Source organism: Hyaena hyaena, unplaced genomic scaffold, assembly GCF_003009895.1.
Source record: "Hyaena hyaena isolate Hyena2069 unplaced genomic scaffold, ASM300989v1 scaffold_70, whole genome shotgun sequence".
Classification (NCBI taxonomy): domain Eukaryota; kingdom Metazoa; phylum Chordata; class Mammalia; order Carnivora; family Hyaenidae; genus Hyaena; species Hyaena hyaena.
Window position 1 is genome coordinate 2,775,524 of NW_024080701.1, and position 22,218 is coordinate 2,797,741.

At 37.8% G+C, this 22,218-nt stretch overlaps 2 protein-coding genes and 1 pseudogene across 6 annotated transcripts in view; 1 reads left to right on the top strand and 2 right to left on the bottom strand.

Moving 5' to 3' along the window:
* The window catches only part of TMEM87A (transmembrane protein 87A), a 41,242-nt gene extending 26,178 nt beyond the window's left edge, over positions 1–15,064 (bottom strand). The window contains exons 1-6 of the mRNA XM_039232733.1: positions 14,862–15,064; positions 13,517–13,577; positions 10,746–10,831; positions 7,326–7,439; positions 5,150–5,203; positions 5,024–5,068 (exon numbers count right to left, since the gene is read on the bottom strand). Coding sequence (XP_039088664.1) covers positions 5,024–5,068; positions 5,150–5,203; positions 7,326–7,439; positions 10,746–10,831; positions 13,517–13,577; positions 14,862–15,005 — 504 coding nt within the window. The 5' untranslated portion in view covers positions 15,006–15,064. The remainder of the gene's footprint in view (positions 1–5,023; positions 5,069–5,149; positions 5,204–7,325; positions 7,440–10,745; positions 10,832–13,516; positions 13,578–14,861) is intronic.
* LOC120232307 lies at positions 9,892–9,990 on the bottom strand (annotated as a pseudogene).
* A 46-nt stretch (positions 15,065–15,110) lies between the features above and the next one.
* GANC (glucosidase alpha, neutral C) overlaps positions 15,111–22,218 on the top strand; it is a 76,857-nt gene continuing 69,749 nt past the window's right edge. Inside the window, exons 1-4 of one of the 5 annotated variants that reach the window (XM_039232726.1) lie at positions 15,111–15,418; positions 15,794–16,133; positions 17,943–18,005; positions 19,610–19,718. In XM_039232726.1, coding sequence (XP_039088657.1) covers positions 16,105–16,133; positions 17,943–18,005; positions 19,610–19,718 — 201 coding nt within the window. In that variant the 5' untranslated portion in view covers positions 15,111–15,418; positions 15,794–16,104. Of the gene's footprint in view, positions 16,134–17,942; positions 18,006–19,590; positions 19,719–22,218 lie in introns of all 5 variants that reach the window. The other 4 variants (XM_039232727.1, XM_039232728.1, XM_039232730.1 and 1 more) reach the window with 4 other exon arrangements.

Consider the following 22,218-nt stretch of genomic DNA (forward strand, 5'->3'; position numbering starts at 1 on the left):
AGGTTTTTTTGCCATACCTGCTAGATGGGACTATGGACCTTCACAAATACAAGACAAAACACAAAAATAAAGGACATGAACACAGATAATTATTGGCTTCTTCTTTGTGTATAAAAGAAGGTACTGCTACTTAGACTTGCCATTTATTACCTGTGGTCTTAAAAAAACCTTTTATCCAGACACCACTAAGTAAAGCTTCACTGATCTATGAAATCCCTCAAAGTGGATAACAGATTTTGCATATTTATGTGTTCTCCTGTAGAGCCACAGGTTTTCTCAAATGCTCAAATTATCCTACAATCCAAGAAAAAGCTAAAACAAATGTCCAAAAATTATATTCCATGATACAAAAGTGTCAAAGTAGATTAAATGATTCCACAGCTATACATTTACTAGGTTATTTTAGTAACTTAAGAACATAAATGCCATGCTGAATCATTCATTGATTTATCTCTGACTGAAGGCCTCTCTGTGACAAAATTCAGGAACAATTTATGAGAAAAATTTAGAGCTTCAAAGTTATAGGTACTGTTTACCCATAATTGACTGAACCTGTCCTGAACTTACTTGTTCATTAACCAATGAAACCAGGCATAACAAGCTGCTCTGGTATTAATTTTATGTATCTTAAAACTACCTCTTATAAATTTCAAAAGGGACTAATTCTCAGATTCCAGGATTTGATATCTATATCTGGAATATAGGTTTTTTGACCCTGTAAAAATAACATTCATATTCCAGACACTCTGTCACACATTTAACATTAGTCTTTTTTTAAAAATTATAGTTACTATGTCATTGTTCTCTTTTAATCTTTTTAAAAATTTTTTTAATGTTTATTTATTTTTTAAGAGAGAGACACAGCATGAGTGGGGGAGAGCAGAGAGAGAGAGGGAGTCACAGAATCCAAAGCAGGCTCCAGGCTCCGAGCTGTCAGCACAGAGCCCAATGCAGGGCTCAAACACACAAACCATGAGATCATGACCTGAGCTGAAGCCGGCCCCTCAATCAACTGAGCCACCACGGTGCTCCCATTTATTAGTCTTTAATCCTCACAATAACCACATTAGATAGGTACCATTATTAGCTCCTTCATAGATGTCTTTTAATAGGCGAATGGATAAAATAAACTGATACATTCAGGTAATGGAATACTATTTACCACTAAAAAGAAACGGACTATCAAGCCATGAGGAGACATGGAGAAACCTTAAATTCGTAATACTAAGTGAAAGAAGCCAAACTGAAAAGGCTATACATTATACAATGCCAACTATATGACATTTTGAAAATGTAAAACTATGGAGATAGTAAAAAAACAAAAAAACAAATCAGTGATTGCCAGGATCTTGATGGAAGGGAGAGATGACTAGGTGTAGGGAGCAATGAGGATTCTGAGGGCAATACAACTATTCTGTATATTATAATGAGGGATACCTATCCTTTTACAGTTGTTAAAAACCAAACAGTGTACAACACAAAGAACTAAAGCAGCGCATGTAACTATGGACTTTGGATGATAACGAAATGTCAATGTTGGTTCATCAACTGTAACAAATACACCACAATAGTGCAGGATGGCTGTGCTGGGGAGTCTGAGTGTGCATTTATGAAGGCGGTATGTGGGAACCCTGCTTTGTGCTTAATTTAAAAAAAAAAAAAGACAACCTTTTTTTAATGTTTATTTTTGAGAGAGCAAGAGAGAGTGAGAGTGGGGGAGGGGCCGAGAAAGAGGGAGACACAGAATCCAAAACAGGCTCTAGGCTCTGAGCTGTCAGCACAGAGCCCGATGAGAGGCTCAAACTCACAAGGCTGCAAGATCATGACCTTAGCTGAAGTCAGACGTTTAACTGCCTGCTCCACCTACGCGCCCCTGCTCAATTTTTTTTTTAAACTAAAGCTGCTCTAGGGGCACCTGAGTGGCTCAGTCAGTTGAGCGTCTGACTTTGGCTCAGGTCATGATCTCATAGTTAGTGGGTTTGAGCCCTGTGTTGGGTTCTGTGCTGACAGCTCAGAGCCTGGAGCCTGTTTCAGATTCTGTATCTCCCTCTCTCTCTGACCCTCCCCTGCTCACGCTCTCTCTCTCTCAAAAACAAAAAAAAAAACAAAAACTTTTTTTTAAAGAAACTCTAAAAAATAAAATCTACTAACTTTAAAAATATTATAATGGCAAATATGTCACATTATTGCTTAATTCAAACCATAAAACTGAGTTAATAAAAACATTAAATCTTTTCTTAGAGAGTAGGGGCAGCAGGGAGAGGCCCCTCTGTCTAAAAACTGTCTTATCAGAGCTTTAATACAAGGGAGTAGAGGTGCTCAACTTGTGAAAACTCTTTAAAAATAGGATTATTAAAGTATTGTCCTCTTAGGGCCAGTTTTCAGGAAGAATGATCAAAGAAAGATAATTCTTTGACTTCTTTTGACTACACTCTCACTATCTGTAAATATTACTTTGATATTCAACAGGGTCATCTTTCAGCCAGCTTTAATCACTAGGAACAGAGCTCAAACCTTGAGAAGAATGTTAAAGTATGCTATGCACAGAAGACCACTGAAAAAGCAAAATTACAAACAGCCAATATGCATATAAATAAATGTTCAGCTTCAACAATTTTTAAAAAATACAATTTACAACAATTTAACCTGATAAACTATATAAAATCTGTTTTAAATTGTAACAGCCATTGTGAGGAAACAGGGAAGCTCAATCTATTTTCTTGGGACCACAAATTGCTATATTTTTTCTCCAGAGCACTTATATGAAACACAAAAAAAGGACTTCTAAAATGTGCATACACTTGGACCTAGCATCTCCAACCTCTAGGAATTTAGACTAAGAAAATATTATAAATGTGCACAACCTTATCTGTAATAGTGAAATGGAACCTTATCTATAATAGTGAAAATTTGTAAACAACACAATATACATCAACCAGGAGTTAAATATAAAAATCATGGTAAAGTAAAATAATATGCAACCATGAAAAAAGTATAGTACTCAAGGTACCAATCTGCTAAATGAAAAAAAATTATACAACAGTATATATAATATGATCTCATTTTGGTTAATAAGCATGTGTTCTGTGTAATCACACCAAACCACTAGAAAATAAAATTACAAGGGATTTTTACTTTTAAATTCTACAACCAATATGTTTGCCCACATGGAAGTCTTCTGAAACCATAAAACAAAAAACTTAAAAAGTGTTCCACACATTGTAAGATTCCACTGTTAAATAAATAAGACTATAAGATAAATATATTTATAGTCCTAACAGTGTGTGGTAGTAGTACAGATGACTATTTTCTTCTTTCCATTTATGTATGTTTTCTAAATTTTTCATAGTGAATACATATTAACAACAAGAAAAATAAATTTAATGAAGTTGGTTGTGCCAAATTCTTCTTTAGGTTAAAAATTTGTACAACTATAAATCAAGGCAGGGAGAGTGGGGACACTTCCAAACTGGCAGAATGAGGACCTCTGAAAATGCATTCATCCCTAAAAGCAAAAAGACCATGGGCATAAATGATGTAAATCAACTTTTTTGCCAAGTCCAGAAATTAAAGATTTATGCCAACCCTAAAAGTGTTTTAAGAAAAACAGTTGGATCTCACTAAGGAAAGCAAGCTTGTTGGGGCTCCTGGGTGGCTCAGCTGGTTAAGTGTCAGACTTTGGCTCAGGCCACGATCTCACCATTCTTGAGTTTGAGCCCTGTGTTGGGCCCTGGGCTGACAGCTCAGAGCCTGGAACCTGCTTCAGATTGTGTCCCTTTCTCGCTCTCTCTCTCGGCCCTCCCTCCACCCCATGGCACTGTCTCTCTCTCAAAAATAAACATTAAAAAAAAATTTTTTTTTAAAAGCAAGCTTGTGGTGTTTTTGTTCATCCTAATCCCATGTTCCTCTTCAAGCTCCTTGAAACCAAAGTTCTCACAACAGTAAGAGCTGTGGAAAAACAGTCACAGGCAGCCACTGAAAAAAACAGAAAAAGTGGAGATGCCCTAAAACCCAGTGGCAGAGCTGTCTGACACTTATCTTTTATACCCAGGGCTTACTTTTATGACCTGATTCAGCCTCATTCAGTGGAAAGGACTGTACACTCAGGACACTGTCAAAGACACTCAGCAGCAGCTGTGAAAGATCACAGCTGCCCCAAGCAATGTTGGGGGGGGGGGAGTATTGAGAAGCTGAGTAAAAAATTAAAGGAAAATGGGGTGGGGGGGCCCCAGGTGGTTCAGTCAGTTTAGTGTCTGACTCAGCTTCAGCTCAGGTCATGATCTCCCAGTTCATGAGTTTAAGCCCCAGGGCTCCTCCACACTTACAGTGCGGGACCTGCTTGGGATTATCTCTCTCTGCCCTTGCACTTTCTCTCTCAAAATAAATAAACTTAAAAAAAAAAAAAGTTCCTTAACAGAGGACCATGGGGGAGAGAAGGGGAAAAATAGTGGAGGAGAGGGAAGTAGGCAAACCATGAGAGACTCTTGAACGCTGAGAACAAACTGAGGGCAGATGGGGTGGGGGGAGGAGATGGGGGGTGATGGGCATGTAGGAGGGCACTTGTGGGGATGAGCACTGGGTTTTATATGGAAACCAACTTGACAATAAACTATTTAAAAAAAAAAGTTCCTTCCTATTTACAAGTAATATTTATAGGATGATAATTACAAAAACAAGACTGATTGAAACAAATAAAGAAAATATAGGAAACACATAGAAGAAAATAAAAGTCACTCATAATATTATCCACAATAACCATTATTAACCTTTTGGTGCTTAAAGTTTATTTATCTACTTATTTTTAGTAACCTCCACACTCAAAGTGGGGTTTGAACTCATGACCCTAAGATCAAGAGTCACATGCTCTACCAAATGAGCTAGCTAGGCTCCCTAACACTTTGGTGTTTAAATCTCCATTCCTAAGTTTCTTTTTTAAATAGTAGAATACCAACATAATTGAAAACACACAAACATAAGAAATCTGAAATATGTATCAATGCCCCAAATTTCCTATTATACTTACAGTTTTGTCTCCAGTAAGGGTAAGGTTTGTTCCATTCTCCTTAGCCTAAACATTAAAAAAAGAAAAGAAAATTAATTCAGAATTCTTACTTTACTCTTAGAAATATGTAGCAATGAAAACAATTACCTCCTGTTTTTCTCCTAAGAGAGGCAATCGATGCACAAAATCTCCAGAAAAGCTCTATGAAAAGAACATTAAAGTTAAATATGTTTAATAGTAAAGAATAGCTCAAAATCGACCCCAAAAAATGGTTAAAGCAAAATACATTATAACATTAAATAATATAGCACTGTCAGACAAAAGATTTCCTATTAACCACAAACAAGTGAGAACTAAAAAATACTATCAAACTAAACAGGCCACTCAATTTTTCTGTTAAGAATTTAAAATACTTAAGAATTAAAAAAAAACCCTTAAACAGAAGACACATACTTAGGATAGAGAAATCTTATGGTTCCCTCTCTAGCTACAAATGAGAAAAATAAGGCTCAAAGCTACCAAGCTTTAGATGCAGAAGTGGAATTTCAACTTGGGATTTTTTTTAATGTTAATTTTTATTTTTGAGAGAGAGTGAGAGACAGTGTGTGAGTAGGGGAGGGGCTGAGTGAATGGGAGACCACATCTGAAGCAGGCTCCAGACTCTGAGCTGTCAGCACTGAGCCCTATGCAGCCTCAAGCCCACAAACAGTGACATCATGACTTGAGCCAAAGTCAGACGCTTAACTGACTGAGCCAACCAGGCACCCCTCAACTTAGGATTTTTAACTCTTGGGTCTACTGCTCCTTCCACCACAACACACTCCATGCCTATAAAAAAACCCACAATAATGGTCTCTTACCAATTATCAGTAGATGAGGAACTCTCCTTTCTGAGTAATTAGAGCACATTTTCCAACTCTGCTACATTAGACTGGAGGAGGAGAGGTAGCCTTACCAATAGGGATATATGCTAAAACCCTGAAAAGATTATAGCAGATCTAAAAGCAGTGAACCTAGGGCAACAGTACACAGCAGGTAGCTTTCCATGATCAAATCCAAGAAAGGGCAACAAATCTTCCCAAGCTAAGGGATAAACCCAGAAAAACTAACTGAAAGCCCCCAACTCAACATCATTTTTCCAGCTTTCTTATTCAACCATTCTTCCACCATTTTAAAGATACTTTTTCTCCTCCAAATCCATAATATCTAAGCTATGACAAGAAGTCAATTATCAACTGTTATAGTTCAATTATCAATTACTTCATTTGCTTATCAGCTACTAGTTATTAAATTAAAATTTTATCAATAAATTCTATTTCTAGTAACTATACAGAAAACTTAGCTTTCCATGAATGCTTTGCCTCTTTCAAGGCAATTTGCTAAATATTCTGAAGCAATATTTAAGTAAGGGCAAAGAAAAGGCTACAGTTAACAATAACTATTTTCAACACCTATAAAACATGTAATTTTTGTACCAAAAAAACTGGCATCCTATCCTATTCCTAAGAAAAAAAATTTCAGAGTAAGTTCCACTTACATGATTACGTATATGTAAGCATTAAAAATACACATTATTCGCCTCTTCCCCTTTATTCAAAAAAAGGTTGAGTTCAGGCCTATAGCAATAAACTCTAGAAACACTGATATTTCTCGGACTGTATCAATTCGATGAGATAACAAGAGAACCAAAAAACTGGAAATTTCAAGTGTCTGTCAGTGGATGAATGGATAAAATGTGGTATATATGTACAATGAACTACTATTCATCCTTAAAAAGGAATTAAATAGATATATGCTACATAGGGGAAGCTTGAAAACATCCTGCTAAGGGAAAGAAGCCTAACAAATATTGTATGATTCCACTTCTTTGAAGTACCTAGAATAGTGAAATTCATAGAGACAAAGGAGAATAGCTGTTAACAGTGATGGGAGGGGAGCAGGTGTTATTGTTTAATGATTATTAAGTGGCAGTTTGGGATGATGAAAAAGTTCTGGAGATGGCTAGTGGTGTTCTCATCATCTCTATATACTACACAACAAAGCAAATATACTTCATGCCCCCAAATGGCAAGCTTAAAAAGGGTTAAAATGGTAAATTTTACTTATGTTTTACCATAATAAAAAAATGGGGATTTGCTTTAACACACAAAAGAAAGCACATCCTCTTTTTAAGGAGATGAATATTAAGTGGCTCACTGTGCAACTAACAGAACATGCTTCTAACTTATTTCTGTCAGAAAAAAGAATTCAGAAGCGGGAAATGGAGATCACCAAATACATAGTTTACCTCTTCTATCTCCTTCTAGCCACTAACAAACATTACCTGTGTTTTAAAGAGTTCACTACAGTTCTGGAACAATTTTGATGATGTCTGGTATTTCCCAGACAAGCCTTTTTTTTCCTTAAGGTTTTCCAAATATGTCTCCACTTCTTCTGCCTGGAAAAACAGAGAAAATACAAAGTACACAACTTACTTTTCACAAGTAAGGTATTTAGAAGATAACAAATAGATTGCCTATAGGGCAGATACAGTTTTGGATTTGCTATTTTAAAAATTTACAGCATCAGATAAAAACTGTGTAATAATATCCAAGATTCTAATAGTATTAGACTTAAAGCACAGAATTCCAGTCTATGGCTCACAAAGAGTAGTTCTTCTAAGAATTCTAGGAAGACTGGGAAATTGTCAAGATCCAGAAGATTTTATCACAAGAAAATATATTTACAAGAGTTACTCGACTAGATCATGAAAACCAACAAAAAGATATACCTATGCTCATAAGCTAAAATAGAGCACAAAACTGTTGTAGCTATCCACATGCCACTGTTGATACTCTGAAAAAACTCATCATTTCTGTCACTGCATCTATCAGATCTGTGATTTTTTTCCCCATATTTACATCCTAATCTTCCCCCTTTTTTCCTAAACTCCAGTTCCACATCTCCAACTATCTGCTTGTCATTTCTGTTAATTGTGTCCTGTGGCAACCCAAGACAATTTTTACATTCTTAACTTGTATTACCTATAAAGACCGGACCTGCTAAGCTCTTGACCAGTTTATCACAAGTTTTGAATGCATTAAGTTTTTAACTGTAAATTCATGGGGCGCCTGGGTGGCTTAGTCGGTTAGGCGTCCGACTTTCGCTTAGGTCATGATCTTGCGGTTCGTGGGTTCGAGCCCCGCGTCGGGCTCTGTGCTGACTGCCAGCTCAGAGCCTGGAGCCTGTTTCAGTCTGTGACTCCCTCTCTCGCTGACCCTCCCCTGCTCACGCTGTCTCTCTCTCTCTACTAGAAATAAATAAAACAAAAAAAAAAAAAAAAAAAGTTTTTAACTGTAAATTCAATTAGTGATTAAAAGATCAAAAATGCTTCAAACTACATTCTAGACATATTATCATTTCTCTCTAAATTCTTCAGTCCTTTTAGTCCTCCTCATCATTATCAATCCTACTCAATGTTGTAAACAAAAGCAAAAAACAAATCACCAACACCACAAAAGAGATACTGTAAAACCCTAACATGAGGCAGAAATTCAAAATGCTTAAGGTTTGGAAAACCAAGTGAATGACAGACATTTTTTAAAGACCAGTCAGATTATCTTTGGAAAGGAAAGAGAATAACAAATGGAGACTAGAAACAGAATGAACAAGGCCTGAAAAACCCACTTTGGAGCCATATATCTTCATTGCCCAAGTACAGTGTACTATGTCAATTCTTAAATGAGGTCTAAGACTATTTGCATACCACTACTAATAAAATAATAATGTTATTTGCCTTGTACTGATAACACAGTAGTCATGATGGATAAAATTGCTGCCCCTTACCAGGAACCAAGGCAGTGGCACCTAATTATGCCAGTAGTCATTGTAGTCAGTCACAAACTTACAGCTTATTAAAATACATGCCTTTTTAAATTTTCTATGAGACAAAACAGAAAATACACAAAATACTTAACTGACTGTCTTGAGAAAAAACACTTTACAACTGTTTTGACTTTAAACCTAAACTATCCACTTTTTTCATTTATCTGAAAGAATAACTGACAAGCTATTCACACTTGGTTATTTGGGAAATATTTTCTTGAAAATGGGCAAAGGCAGGCTATCACTTCAAGGATGACAACTGACAGTATTATTACCAATGATAAAATTTGAACTTCCAAGCCAAAACTGCAATTTGGAAAACTTGTTTCTTCCTCACCATGAGGAAGGAGTACTCTAGTACCTAAGGAGTTTCTGATGTGACAGAAGGGTGATACTAACAAATATAACTTCAAGTTAATCATAAAATGAGTTAGTATTGGCAAGAATGATAAAATTCAGTCCACAAGTATTTTCTAAGTAAACAGTTACAAAATCAGACATGGATAAAAGACTAAAGTGCATGACATACCAACTTATTTAAATCTAATGGATTAGAAAAAGAGTTCACTGATATGGTTTGGGATTCCACACTGCCATCCACCTTTAGGAAACTCTCTCCACTTGTTCTGTTTTATTATAGCATCAAAAAACATATCGACAATTATCTGAAAACACTATTAAGATATCATTCTCTTTTCCAACTATGTATCTGTGTGAGGCCACATTTCGTGCATATATTCCAACCAAAATAATATATCACAATAAAATGAGTGAAGAAGCTATAAGAATCCAGTTGTCTTCAATTATCCAACATTAAATGAAAGGCACTGCAAAAATACAAATACCACTCTTCTGTGTTTTTGTGGAAAGTCATTTTTCAACACAAAATGTTTTTTATGTTAACATGCAATGGTTTACTATTGCTATTTTAAAATAAATTAATAAATATTTCTTTATTTTGTTTTAATTTCTAATACAATAACCCACATGAACCAAGGCTTTTCGGAGAGTGCAGTAATGTTTTTTTTAATATCGAATGCTTCATGAATTTGCATGTCATCCTTGCACAGGGGCCTTGCTAATCTCTGTATTGTTTCAATTTTAGTATAAGTTCTTGTTAGAAGGTGGGGGAGAGACAGTAAAGTATCCCCCAAACTGACGAAGTATTTTAAGACCAGAAAACAAAGCAGGTGACTCTCTACAGTTTATGCAGTTTTATTCAGGGTAACTTACTGACAGGCGGAGGGAAATGGGCAGAGTATGATTCATGGCAGCTGCACAGTTATTCTCCGCAAAGTCCAGACCTTAGTCCACAGATTTTATACAGTGAGGGGACACACAGAAGGACACTGCGGTGAGATCAAAGGGTTCCCATGTACCTGCAAAGGGCTTGCACGTACCTAATTAAAAGCTAATCATTAATTAGATCTTGTGGCACCAGCTGTCCATCAGGAAGGGGAAAGACTATGTTATCTCTAACAGATTCATGGAAGGCCAAAACAAGGCTCCTTCTGTTCCAGCCTTGGTGGGCATTTCTAAGGTATGTATATTCATCTCCACAGACCCACAACACATAGCCCCACAAGAGAGGTAACCGAACAAATGTGAACAAGATGGAGGGCCAAAAAGATGGAGTCAGTACCGTCAGCATTTCTACAGTGCTGCCCAAGTAAGCAAGAGTCTGCAGTAATTTTTAAGGGTTGAGACCAAAAAGTTTGAGAACTGCTAGTACAGTAGGTCTATAAATTGGGAAGCACAGATTCTAATTTCAGATCCTCTCCTAGCTCCTCCTAGGTATATAACACTTCTCCCTCTGTCAGGTTAGGACTCGGTGATATCTAAAGTCCTAAGAAAAGTTTGTTAATTTTATATTCCTTACCTTGAAGTTATAGATTTCATTGTAACAATCAGCACTTTTCAGATACCAGGTTATATTCAAAGATACATCACAAGGTTGTCCATCAACTATAAAAGAAGAAAACTTTGTGAATAAGGATGATTCTCAAAGCATTTTTCCTAAACTGTTATCACACATAAAATTTTCCTGCTAAATTTAGATACTCAAAGACCATCTCTTCTCCAAACTCAAGGCAATGAAGTAATAGATGTAAAATAACTAGGTATTCTTCAGATAAAAGTACTGTCATTCACAAAAGAACAGTTTTTGACCTGCTTAAGTGTCTCTCTCTACTTTTATGCCTTAAAACCCGTTTCTGGTTTTCTGTTGGGAAAAACCTGGAAGTAATAAAGCAGTCATAAGTTAAAATCACTGTTCCATTATTATTCAAATATTTACAGAGCAGAGCACTTAAGTATACAAAGCTACTTGACAGCAAGGTAGGCCAGAGGAGAACAGGACCCTTAAAAAGGCTATGTTCTAGCTGGAAAGACAAGGAATAACATTAGGGACATCACAAGGCAGTATTCAAAATAGTTCCACTGAGGGAAAAATTAATGGCTTAGACCTTGCAAGATATCAAAACTAGAATACAAGACAAAGAACTACAAAAAGCAAACCTGGCTGGAGAAAGCAGAAAGAGCAAAAGCAAAATGAAAAAGCATTAGACTTTTTCCAAAACCCACCTTAACACAGGCCTCAAGGAACTTCACAAAATCACAGCAGCCACATAGCTCATTAAACATGGTTTGGAACACAATATTCTAGTGGACCAAGGCAACAGTCTGAATATTTAAGAGCATAAATCTGACTATATGACTGATTAGCTGTCCAACCTGGAAGTCAGCTTATTTTTGATTCCAGCTGCATTATGGAACTAGAAAATACCTGTTTTATGTACACATAACAAAGATAAATATGACTGCATCTAAGAATATAATTTTGATTCTTAACAAATGATGCATATCTAAAATTATAACCTTTTTTTTTTTTTAAAAATTAATTTTCAAGTGACACACTTTTACAAGGTTCAATACACAAAATTCTATAGTGCCTGGGTGGCACAGTTAGTTAGCATCCAACTCTTGATTTCAGCTCAGGTCACAATCTCTTGGTTCCGCTGGGCTCTGTGCCAACAGTATGGAGCCTGCTTGGGATTCTGGCTCCCTCTCTCTGCCCCTCCCCTGCTTGCTCACTCTCAAAATAAACAAAAAACAAATAAACATTAAAAAAATTTTTTAAATACACAAAACTCTGATGTGCTGAATAGAATTTATCTAAACGGTAAAAAGGATATTGCAATCTCAATATAAATGACTCAGAAGAAATCATACCAGGGTGAGATTAGCTAAACAGAAGCTAATAAGAAAACCCCTTAAACAGAAGATCTACAGGAAAATTTGGCTGCAAAAATACTATTAATTATGTTAAAAGACACAATTCAGAACTTTGAATGGATGGATTTAAGAGACAAAAATGTCCCAGCAATTTCAGGGAAAGCTATTTACCATACCCCCAAAAGTATAAAATCAGAGTAAAGGCACAAGTGAGAAAGCAAAGAAATAACAGAGTGAGACATGATGTAAATTTAGGGGCTTCAAATCCTCCAAAAAAAAAAAAAAAAAATGCAGACACTGCAAAACATGCAGCTTGTGTAACTTGGCAAAGCACCATTTGACCAAAATACAGGTGAGAAAAGACTATACATAATAGAAAGACAGAATAGCATGCAGGTTATCAGGCTATCCCATGAGACCAAAAACACTGTTGTCACTAAAAGTTACTCTTACCTAGAACACCAACCTCATAAGACCGACCAGTTTGTCAGAGTAATCTAATTTATATCAAATTGAAGTCATTAGTCAGGAAATTATATTTTCATGGATATAGTCTTCTCTTCATAGAAATTCTATAGGTTCCTTTCACTCCCACTACACTTGTAAGCGCACTTAAGACAGGGCCTTTTCTATCACTTTCCTGTCTAAAGCAGTGCTTAGCACAGAATAGGTTTTTTAACAACTACATACTACATGATTAAAACAATGAAATCATCCAACTACAACCTAAAACTTTGCACTTTCATAAAGAAAGATGTGCAAAGAAGCACATACGGGTGATTTGAACTTTTATCCTTGATCCTGAAATAGAGGTATCCATGATAATTTATTCCCTAAAATAAAACCAGTTTCAAAAATAAAAGGACATTTTTCTTTAATACATAATGGGAGATTCTGGATTCAGGTACAGTGGTTTTCTCACTGGACAGACTGGTTCTATTCTATATAATCCCTATTTCCTGATAGTATCTTTGAGCTTCCTCTTCCAAAGATCTAAATAGCAAAATACTCCTGTAAACAAAGGTTCACTGAACATATTCATGCAGAGCCAAAGGACTGACACCTAACTCACATGTTCAGTAAACACCTAATAAGCACTCAAAAGCAAAACTGATGGTATCTCTCTGACACAGGGCAGATTAAAACACCATCAGACAATCAACCAATATAATTTGTCTACCTGTATATAGTAAACTCCAGAAAAGCAAGAGTAGAAAATAAAGTTCACACAAGCAAGTATTCTGAAGATTACTAAGGGAAAACACCTTAATTATACTACATGTTTATGCCTAGATAGTGCTAGACTATTAAATTTCAAAACTTATGTGTAGAGTAGATCAAAGATAGAAAATAGGTAATTTAAAAGTTTAAAGATCACTTAAAAAAATAAAAACCTCATGAAATGCAAAAACTCACATTTCAGGAAGATTGTGGTATTTTTGAACAGGATCTTTCCAAAACTAAAATAATTTTTCCCCTGCAAAGATAAAGGAGAGAAAGATAATTAACATACATCACTTTAATTCCCAAGACAGAATATAATTGTTACAAAAACCTAAATTTATAAAATGTTTAAGTTAGTTTTCTTAACAACAACAAAATCAATATCCTTCCTTTTAGTAAAATTCAACCATATCCAAACTGCAGAATTTTGTAGCTTGGTGCAGAGACATGATTTTTCTCCCTGCAGGCCATGAAGCAAAGACTCTAGAAAAGAAACTGCTAGAAATCCCAACTTAAATCTTCATGGGAAGTACTCCTTAATTAGTTCATTCCCTTTACTCACTAATCACTGTTCAGAATAACCAATCATTTCCCTGCCCCAAAAAAACTATTCTATGAGCAAATAGACAGACTTAACAATTAACCATTTTAGTAACAATATCTAAAATTCAGAACCTGAAGATCTTCACCAAATGAACAAAAGCTATAATGCTTGCCATATAAAAGCTCAAATAAGATTTGGACACTACAACCAGAGAGCAGAGCAGAATCAAATGAAAAGGCCACCATGGTTTCAACTGGACAAATGGTCTTCAGCATTTCCTGCGTGCATCTGATTTTTATAGGCTCACAGGAGAGGAATAACTCTTACTTCCAAATGAAGTTTAAAGGAGTGAGGTGGGATACAGAAAGGGTCAATCTATCTAGTAAGTTGTCCAAAAGACAGACTACCTTTACCATATCAAATTTTGGAAGACGATTTCTTCCATTTCAGCCATTCTCACTTTAGAATGTATTTTTTAAATGCCTAGGCTTCCTAATCACACAAAACTTAGAATAACCATTCGAAAGTTCAAAGGAAATCCAACAACTTCGTAAGTAGAATCATCCAGTAACAAAAAGTGCAAAGGAAATAAAGTGATAAAGACACCTATTTACAGATCTCTCTCATCCAAGTCGGGTCACTGGATTCTGTGAAACTTCAGCTGAAAGGGAAACCGTTCTGCACCTATCATCCAACAACTTTACACGTCTCAAGTAAGGCACTGAAAGTTCTCTCTGACTTGGCTGATAAGAAACCTCACCACCATTCTTCTCCGCTCCTGAAGCAGCCCTGGCACTCCTGCTAACCTACCCACGGAAGTGCACGGCTTTCCGCTCCAGGGTAGTGGATCCTTACTATCCAGCGACACAGATGCTCCAGGCAATTCCACCCCTTTTGAAGCGGACTTTTGCGGAACCTTCATGGACCCCTAGGGCCGCCGTAGCCCCACCCCTTGCTCCTCCAGGCTCAGTTGCTTCTGAAGTGAACACTCACCGACGGTATCGGAATGTGCCACTTGGATCGGTCAGCAGCAGCGACAGGTGCCGGTCCTACACGAAGGAGCGACAGTGGGGACGGCTGAGCCCCCAAAAGAAGAAGAATGACAGGCAGCACCTGAAGCCACGCAGCCGCCGCCATCTTCACAACCACGGAGCGCCTACCGAAAGCATTTCACCGTCTTCCGGTTCGCCCCGCCCTCTTCCGGCTCTGTTCTGGGGGCGGGATCATCCGGGTCTTCGAAACCTAGCGGGGCTTGTTTGTTTTTCCGCCCAGCAGCCCCTCCCTAAGCCAGGCGTCACGGTCTCGTGTGATGTTTAGACCTGACAGCGCAGGCGTCGTCCCGTCGTAACCTGATCACCTTGGAGCTTTAACCAAAAGCTTAACCAAAAGCCACCTCCACGTAGGTCGACTCTTCTCTCTCCTTACCCTTAAAGGGTCTGGGGATTAGGCAAGCACCTCGTGTAGCGTTTGGCTCTCTTCTGTCGTTCGCCCCAGCTTCTCAAACCTTCTAAGTCAAAGTCAGACACTGGGTCCAGAAGTCTGGGAAAGCCGTAAGTCTGACTGCCTCTTTGGCGTGTAGTATTGACTTCTCGGTTTCTGGAGGTATTTAAGCAAAGACTGGAATTTGGCAGTGGTGGAGTATAAGCACTTCCTAAACTGTATCTACTGTACTCAATAAGCTGTTTTAAAAAAAAGACCGTTGTAGCCCTGGAAAGTATGATGGTGCAGTAGAATTTGGAGAATATCAACCTTCAGCGCCCATCCGTCCGGCACTTTCCATTTAAAACTAAAAACGGAAAGAGTGGGCCAGATTTAAATACCTGTCTCGCGTGGGTCACTGAAATAAACCTGCAGAAGTTTGGCCTGGATCAGGCAAGCAGTCTCTGTACTACCTGGTTCTCACGCTCTAGATTTCTGTCCTCTAGAGCTCTTTGAGTACACGCCCCCTCCAGTACGAAGACAGTTGCGGTTTCTAATGAAAGCACTTCCTTGTCGTCGGCACTCGTAAGCAAGAAAATTTTGTCAACTCCCCATAGAAACGCTAGTTTGGGCCTGGAAAACCCAGGAGTACGTATAGACTTGCCACTTCTTAAGGACCTGGAGAGGACTCCATTTCCCGGGAACTTGATGGTGGTGAAGCGCTGGTTGTAATTTAGAAGACTGCCCATCAGTGTTTTAAAAAGATCTATTGGCGTTGGTCTAAGAACTGAGAGCCGGTCCGACTGGCTGGGAAGCCATGGAAGCTGCTGGGAAAGAGGAAATCAGGTAAATGCCCACTGGTCCTGCAGGGACTGACTCCAGACAGCAGGGAATAGATTGTACCTGAAGCAACAGTCTAGGTTTGAAGGTTTTATTTGCATGTTCGGTATTTGTGTACATCATCTTTTCTCAATTCCCCAGGGAATTAGTTAATATTAGTAGCTAGTCCCTCATAAAATATGTTCGGGATGGTTTACAGAACATGGAAAGTTGTGATCAGAACCCTAACATGAATTTCAGGCTACACCCCCATCTTCCTGTCTTATTACAGAGCTCATTCTTCAAAGCTGGAAAGCAAGGACTGCAAATTTCTCTAATCTTTGCACGCTTGATTAAAGGAAATGGTGACACTGTTTTAGTGAAAGATTTGATTACTTCCAAGAAAGCAACTTTTTAGTACAGCCAAGGGTATCTGTGGGCTTGTTTTCATAATATCTTGAAATTTGTGTGGAATGATAGTTTCCTACATAATCACAGACATGCTGATTACAGCTGTATTCAGCAATACGTCTGCATTAAGGCAAGTGTGTTTATTTCCCTCTTATAGCCCACAGTTGTTTTAATCATTTGGAGGCTAATTTGTTTTTTTAAATACTTTTTTTTCTTTGAGAGAGCTTGTGAGCGGGGGAGGGGCAGAGAAAAAGGGAGACAGAATCTGAAGCAGGCTCCAGGCTCTGAGCTGTCACCAGGAAACCCGATTCAGGGTTCGAGCTTGGTAACCACAAGTTCATGACTGGGCCGAAGTTGGATGCTCAACTGACTAAGCCACCCCGCCGCCCCAAGATTCTTTTTTTAAGCAATTTCTACACCCAACATGGGGCTCGAACTCACAACCCCAAGATCAAGAGTCATGTGCTCCACCAAGTGAGCCAGCCAGGTGTCCCTGGAGGATAATTTAAATACATATACTAAAGTAGCAATATATATACATCTTGTTCATGTTGTATTCCAGAAACAGCTCTTCTGTGAACTTGGTTTTTAAAAAATTGGCTCCTGGATTGTCAACATTATCTTAAATAGTAAAAGATTTTCCTTCCACATCTGTTTCTGTTCTCACTCTAGCCTCTTACACATACCTCTCATAAAGCATTTGTCAGGTTGATTAGTGCTTGTTGGTTAGGCTCTTGCAGGAAGCTCTGACACAGTCCTCTGTATCTTCCTCAGAACCCAGCACTCAGTAAGAATATTCTGCAAATATTTTATTGAATAAATAAGTAGATGGATTGGTTTTGTTTGGTTTGGTTTTTTGTGTGTTTTTGTTCCTTCCTATTATATTGTTGTAGTCATAGCCTTCAGTCGTGATTTTATTTTATTTATTTTAAATTTTTTCAACATTTATTTACTTTTGAGAGACAGACAGAGCATGAGCAGGGGAGGGGCAGAGAGAAAGGGAGACACAAAATCTGAAGCAGGCTCCAGGCTCTGAGCTGTCAGCACAGAACCTGATGCGGGGCTTGAACTCACAAACCATGAGATCATGACCTGAGCCAAAGTCAGACGGTTAACTAACTGAGCCACCCACGCACCCTTTCAGTCATTATTTTAAAAGAACACTTCCTCATAAATGACAATACTCTTCTTCCCATGCTTTCAGAATAATTCCAGAACTTGATGTTTTGTTGTTTACCTTGAGTGATTTACAAAAGGATGTTATTCTGCAGCACACATGCTATCATGTTATGGCCATGACACAATTTTGCTTTACAGAAGTTCATTACCCATGTTCATGCTATAGTCAGAGAAGGAACAAAAATTGGATTCCTAAGTTTCTTAAACTTGTGGAAAATAAGCTTCTTAAAATGTCTTTTTATTTAGTGTTGAAGATGAAGCTGTGGATAAAAACACTTTCAAAGACTGCAGCAAGATTGCTTTCTACAGGTAAGGAGAGGAAATGTATTACTTAAATCAAAACATTTCAATATTATACTGTTTATAGGCTTTCTAAGGAAAAGGTCAGTTAGGAAATGCAGTCATTAAGAAATTCATCAGACAGGAGACCTTCACCTTTATACAGCTACTACTATATTATTTAAATTTCTCAATAAATTCATATTTTAAAAGTGTTTATGTCTTTGAATAGATAATACTTTTACATGTTTCAAAAGTCAAACAATATGAAAAGATATTCTTTAAAGAGTGTTACTCTCATGGTTGGCTCCTGCCACCCTATTCCACATCTTGTCCACACCTTGTCCCAACAAATAATCACATTTGTTAATTTCTTATTTATCCTCCCAATATTTCTTTTCATAAATGCATATATTCTTTTTTTAAAATTTTTAATGTTTTATTTCTGAAAGAGAGACAGCGTGAGCAGGGGAGGGTCAGAGAGAGAGGGAGATACAGAATCTGTAACAGGCTCCAGGCTCTGAGCTAGCTGCCAACACAGAGCCCGACACGGGGCTCGAACCCACAAACCATGAGATCATGACCTGAGGTAAAGCTGGACACTTAACTGACTGAGCCACCCAGGCGCCCCTTTAAATGCATATATTCTTATACCACTGCCTTTCTTGTACCAAGTAGCTTCCTATATATGCTGTTGTGCACTACTTTTTTTTTATGCTTTATAGTTGATTCTGAGAATATGGAGATTGTCCTCTTTTTATAGCTGTATAGTATTCCATTGGGCAGTCATCCTATAATGTATTCAGTCTCTTTCATATTGCTGTCCTTGAGTTGTTTTTAATCTTTCAGCTATAAAATCAGTGCCACAATGAAAAGCTATACATATGCCATTTCCTATACATGCAGGTATATTTATAGGATTAATTTTCAGGAATGGGATGACTGGGTCAAAGAATAAATGCACTTAAAATTTTAACTGTTACCAGGTACCCCTCATAGGGCTTGTTTTGTACTCTTATCACTACTATATAAGATGATCTGTTTCCCCAGAGCCTCAAAAAATATTTCTTTCAAATCTTTCTGTTGAGTATCTTATCTTTATGTGATCCTGAAACTTAAATGACCAAAAATTTTATCCTATGCTACAACATTCTAATTTATTCAGACTGCTCTAAAGAAGGAAAATCAGATCACTTAAATTCTGAATGGGCGCCTTAAAGGGAACTCTATAGAGAACTCTTGGTCATTTTGTTAAATCACTAGATTCTATTGAATTTCCACTAGAATTTATTGAGTTTCTATTAAAGTGTACATTTCATGTAAAGAGGAAGGGAACTTAACAAACTAATAAATATCATCTATGAAAACTGCCCCACCTTCACAATAAAGGGGACAAAATGTAATCCTTGACCAGTGTTATGTTGAACAATTTCATTAGTATTATTAGGACTAGTAGTAATTTTATTAGCACTGTAACAACAAAGTATTTCTGTTAGTGCTTTATTAGAGTGTTAATACTGTCTGGGCCCAATACATTTATCATCATAGGGAGTTTTAATGACTTCTACCTGATAATATAGTTTGTTGAATGCTGATAGTGACAAATAATTCTCAGGCATTTGTATACTCTGTAGGCGTCAGAAACACAAGCTCTCCACAAAGTCCACCTATCAGGCATTACTAGACTCCGTCACAACAGGCAAAGACAGCACCAAGTTCCAAATCATCAATGAAACAACTAAGGTGAGATAGAAGTATTTTCTACAGAGAATTGTTTCTATACTAAATTGGATTTGAATGAAGTAAATTTCCACAAAGGTTAATTAAAACTATGTATGCTTCAAAAATAAACTTTGTTAGAGAAGTAATGTGATCTTTTTCATATGTACGCTAATAGTACTTTAAAAGTAATGTGAATATTTACTTACAGATTGCCTGCGTATCAAATGCTTTTCTAGATACTTTACAAATATTATTTCCTTTTCATTAATCTTCATAATACAAAAAAGTGACTAGAAGTCACTTGCTCTAAGTCCCGTAGCTAATAATCAGTGTTTTCACCTGTATCTATAAACTGTCAAGCACCCATGTTCTATTACTGTTATATGCTGTAGTCGGGCTGGTCATAGAGGAAGTGCTGTATGGGCTAAGGCAGGAAGTATGGCTATGCACAAGTACCAGTGCTCCCAGCCTGACCCACACTTCCAGTTCCACCCTGTCTTCTAAAGGCATCTGAAGCTTCTAAGGCCTCCCAGACCAATCTGACTTAATTGGTAATTCATATAACCGAAGGACATACTCGAAGCCATGAAGTGTAGGTTCCCTAACAAGTAACTGAGAAGGCATCCCTCCTTTAACTGCAAAGCTGTGAGAGATCTTCCTGTGGTGACCATAGCTCTCACCCTATGGTGCTGCACAAGGGAACCTCCTCAGAGGAGACAAACAGAAGAAAAACTTGGACCATAACATCAGGGGCTTCTCTCTAACATTTGTAAGGCCTTTAATTTAGCAGAGAGTTCCAGTTTTATTCCCAGACATGAGGATCCACTGCACAGTGAGGTCAGCTACTTTCTTTATGAAGTTTTAGAAAATGTAGCTGTTTCATAGATATGGAACTTTCTAACATAACTTTTCTTGCCTGAATTCAAAATAATGGCTAGAATCATATTAACAGTTCTGTGTTCTCTATCCCTCTCCTGTTTCCATCTGGAAACTGTAAAACAGTACACTTAGTTCATCTTTCTTAACGACGCAAATGGGATCGTTAACCTTTTTCTGAAACCTAATGCTGCTTTTATACTACCTCTTTTTTTCTAGAGCAGTCTGCTCCCTTCCTTGGCATTTCTACTACCTTTGAGTTCTCCGCTCATTGTTCCCCCAGAGTCCTTAACAATTGATCCAACTCAATACTAATTATATTTTTTAGCATAGTTTGATAGCCATTCATGGGAAAATAATGAAGCAGCACTGATTTCCTTCCTGAAGAGCCACCTGCCATTTACATGTGGTCTAATAGCCAGAGACCCAGACAAACCTCTGTATTCAGGGTCAGCAGAAGCAGTTGGCTCCAGGAAATGCAGAGAGTCCACTAGAAACCTTGTAGGAGTCATTAAGCCTGCCACCAGACGTCAGGTACCTTTCATTCTTTTTTTGTCATTTGTTCCTCTTCCTATCTCTAATGTGTCTAAACCCAGAGAGTTGTAGCTATCCAATAGTCAGGGCAAGAATCTCTTTCCATCCTTGGAGAGCCTCAGTATATGGAGCATCTGAACATGCACTGTCATGAAGAAGCAAAGTAAATGAGGCAAAAGCCTCCTGTGGACCAAAATGCAAGTGTTTATGCATCTTGATACGAGTGCAGTTAGTGGTGCATCCCCACACACAGCCTTTTACAAAACTATAGCTCAGTTCTCTTCACACATCCCTCTTTGGAGCCTGAAAATGTGTGAGACAATGCTGTTCAGGTCAGGTGCCAGAACCAGAGCCCACCCGATCTGGATGCCTTCCAAAGAAAAGGAGCCAAAGTTCAGGAAGACCCACAGGATCTTAACACAGACAGCACATGGCTCAGAAGGAAGCTGAGAAGCCCTAATAAGCAAGGGCAGTTATCCAGGATGTCAGTAACATAGCTCCCAGGACTGAGAACTCTTGAGGACTCCTTGAAAAAGACTTCATGTTCAGATATTAGAAATATTGGGGCTGTGGGGCTCAGCTGTTGGGCTATTGGGGCCCAGTCGATTGAGCATCCAGCTTTGGCTAGGGTCATGATCTCACAGTTCATCAGTTTGAGCCCCACATTAGGCTCTGACATTGTAGAGCCCATTTAGGATCTTCTGCCCCCCCCTCTCCGTCCCTTCCCGACTTGTACTCTCTCAAAAATGAAAATAAACATTTTTAAAAAAGAAACATTAGGGTTGCATAGAGAATCTGCATGCTCTGCTATCAGGCAAGTACATTTATATGTTTAGGAGGTCACCCTAAAATTCCGGGCTGAATTACAGTTTAATAATTTCCTTGTCACTTGGAGTTGAGATGACTAATAGGAACTTAAGGGTTCATGTCCTCTGTCAGTCTGATAGGGGCAAGGAAGATCCAGACAGTAATCTCCAAAGTTGTCTGAACCTTGTATCCAGCTTGCTGTAGAACCAAGCAGCCTCCATTAGAGGTCATTTCTGGGATGAGATGGGCGTTTCATGAGAGATTTCACTTTAGAGTATGGTATGGGTGTGGTCTCGAGATTTAA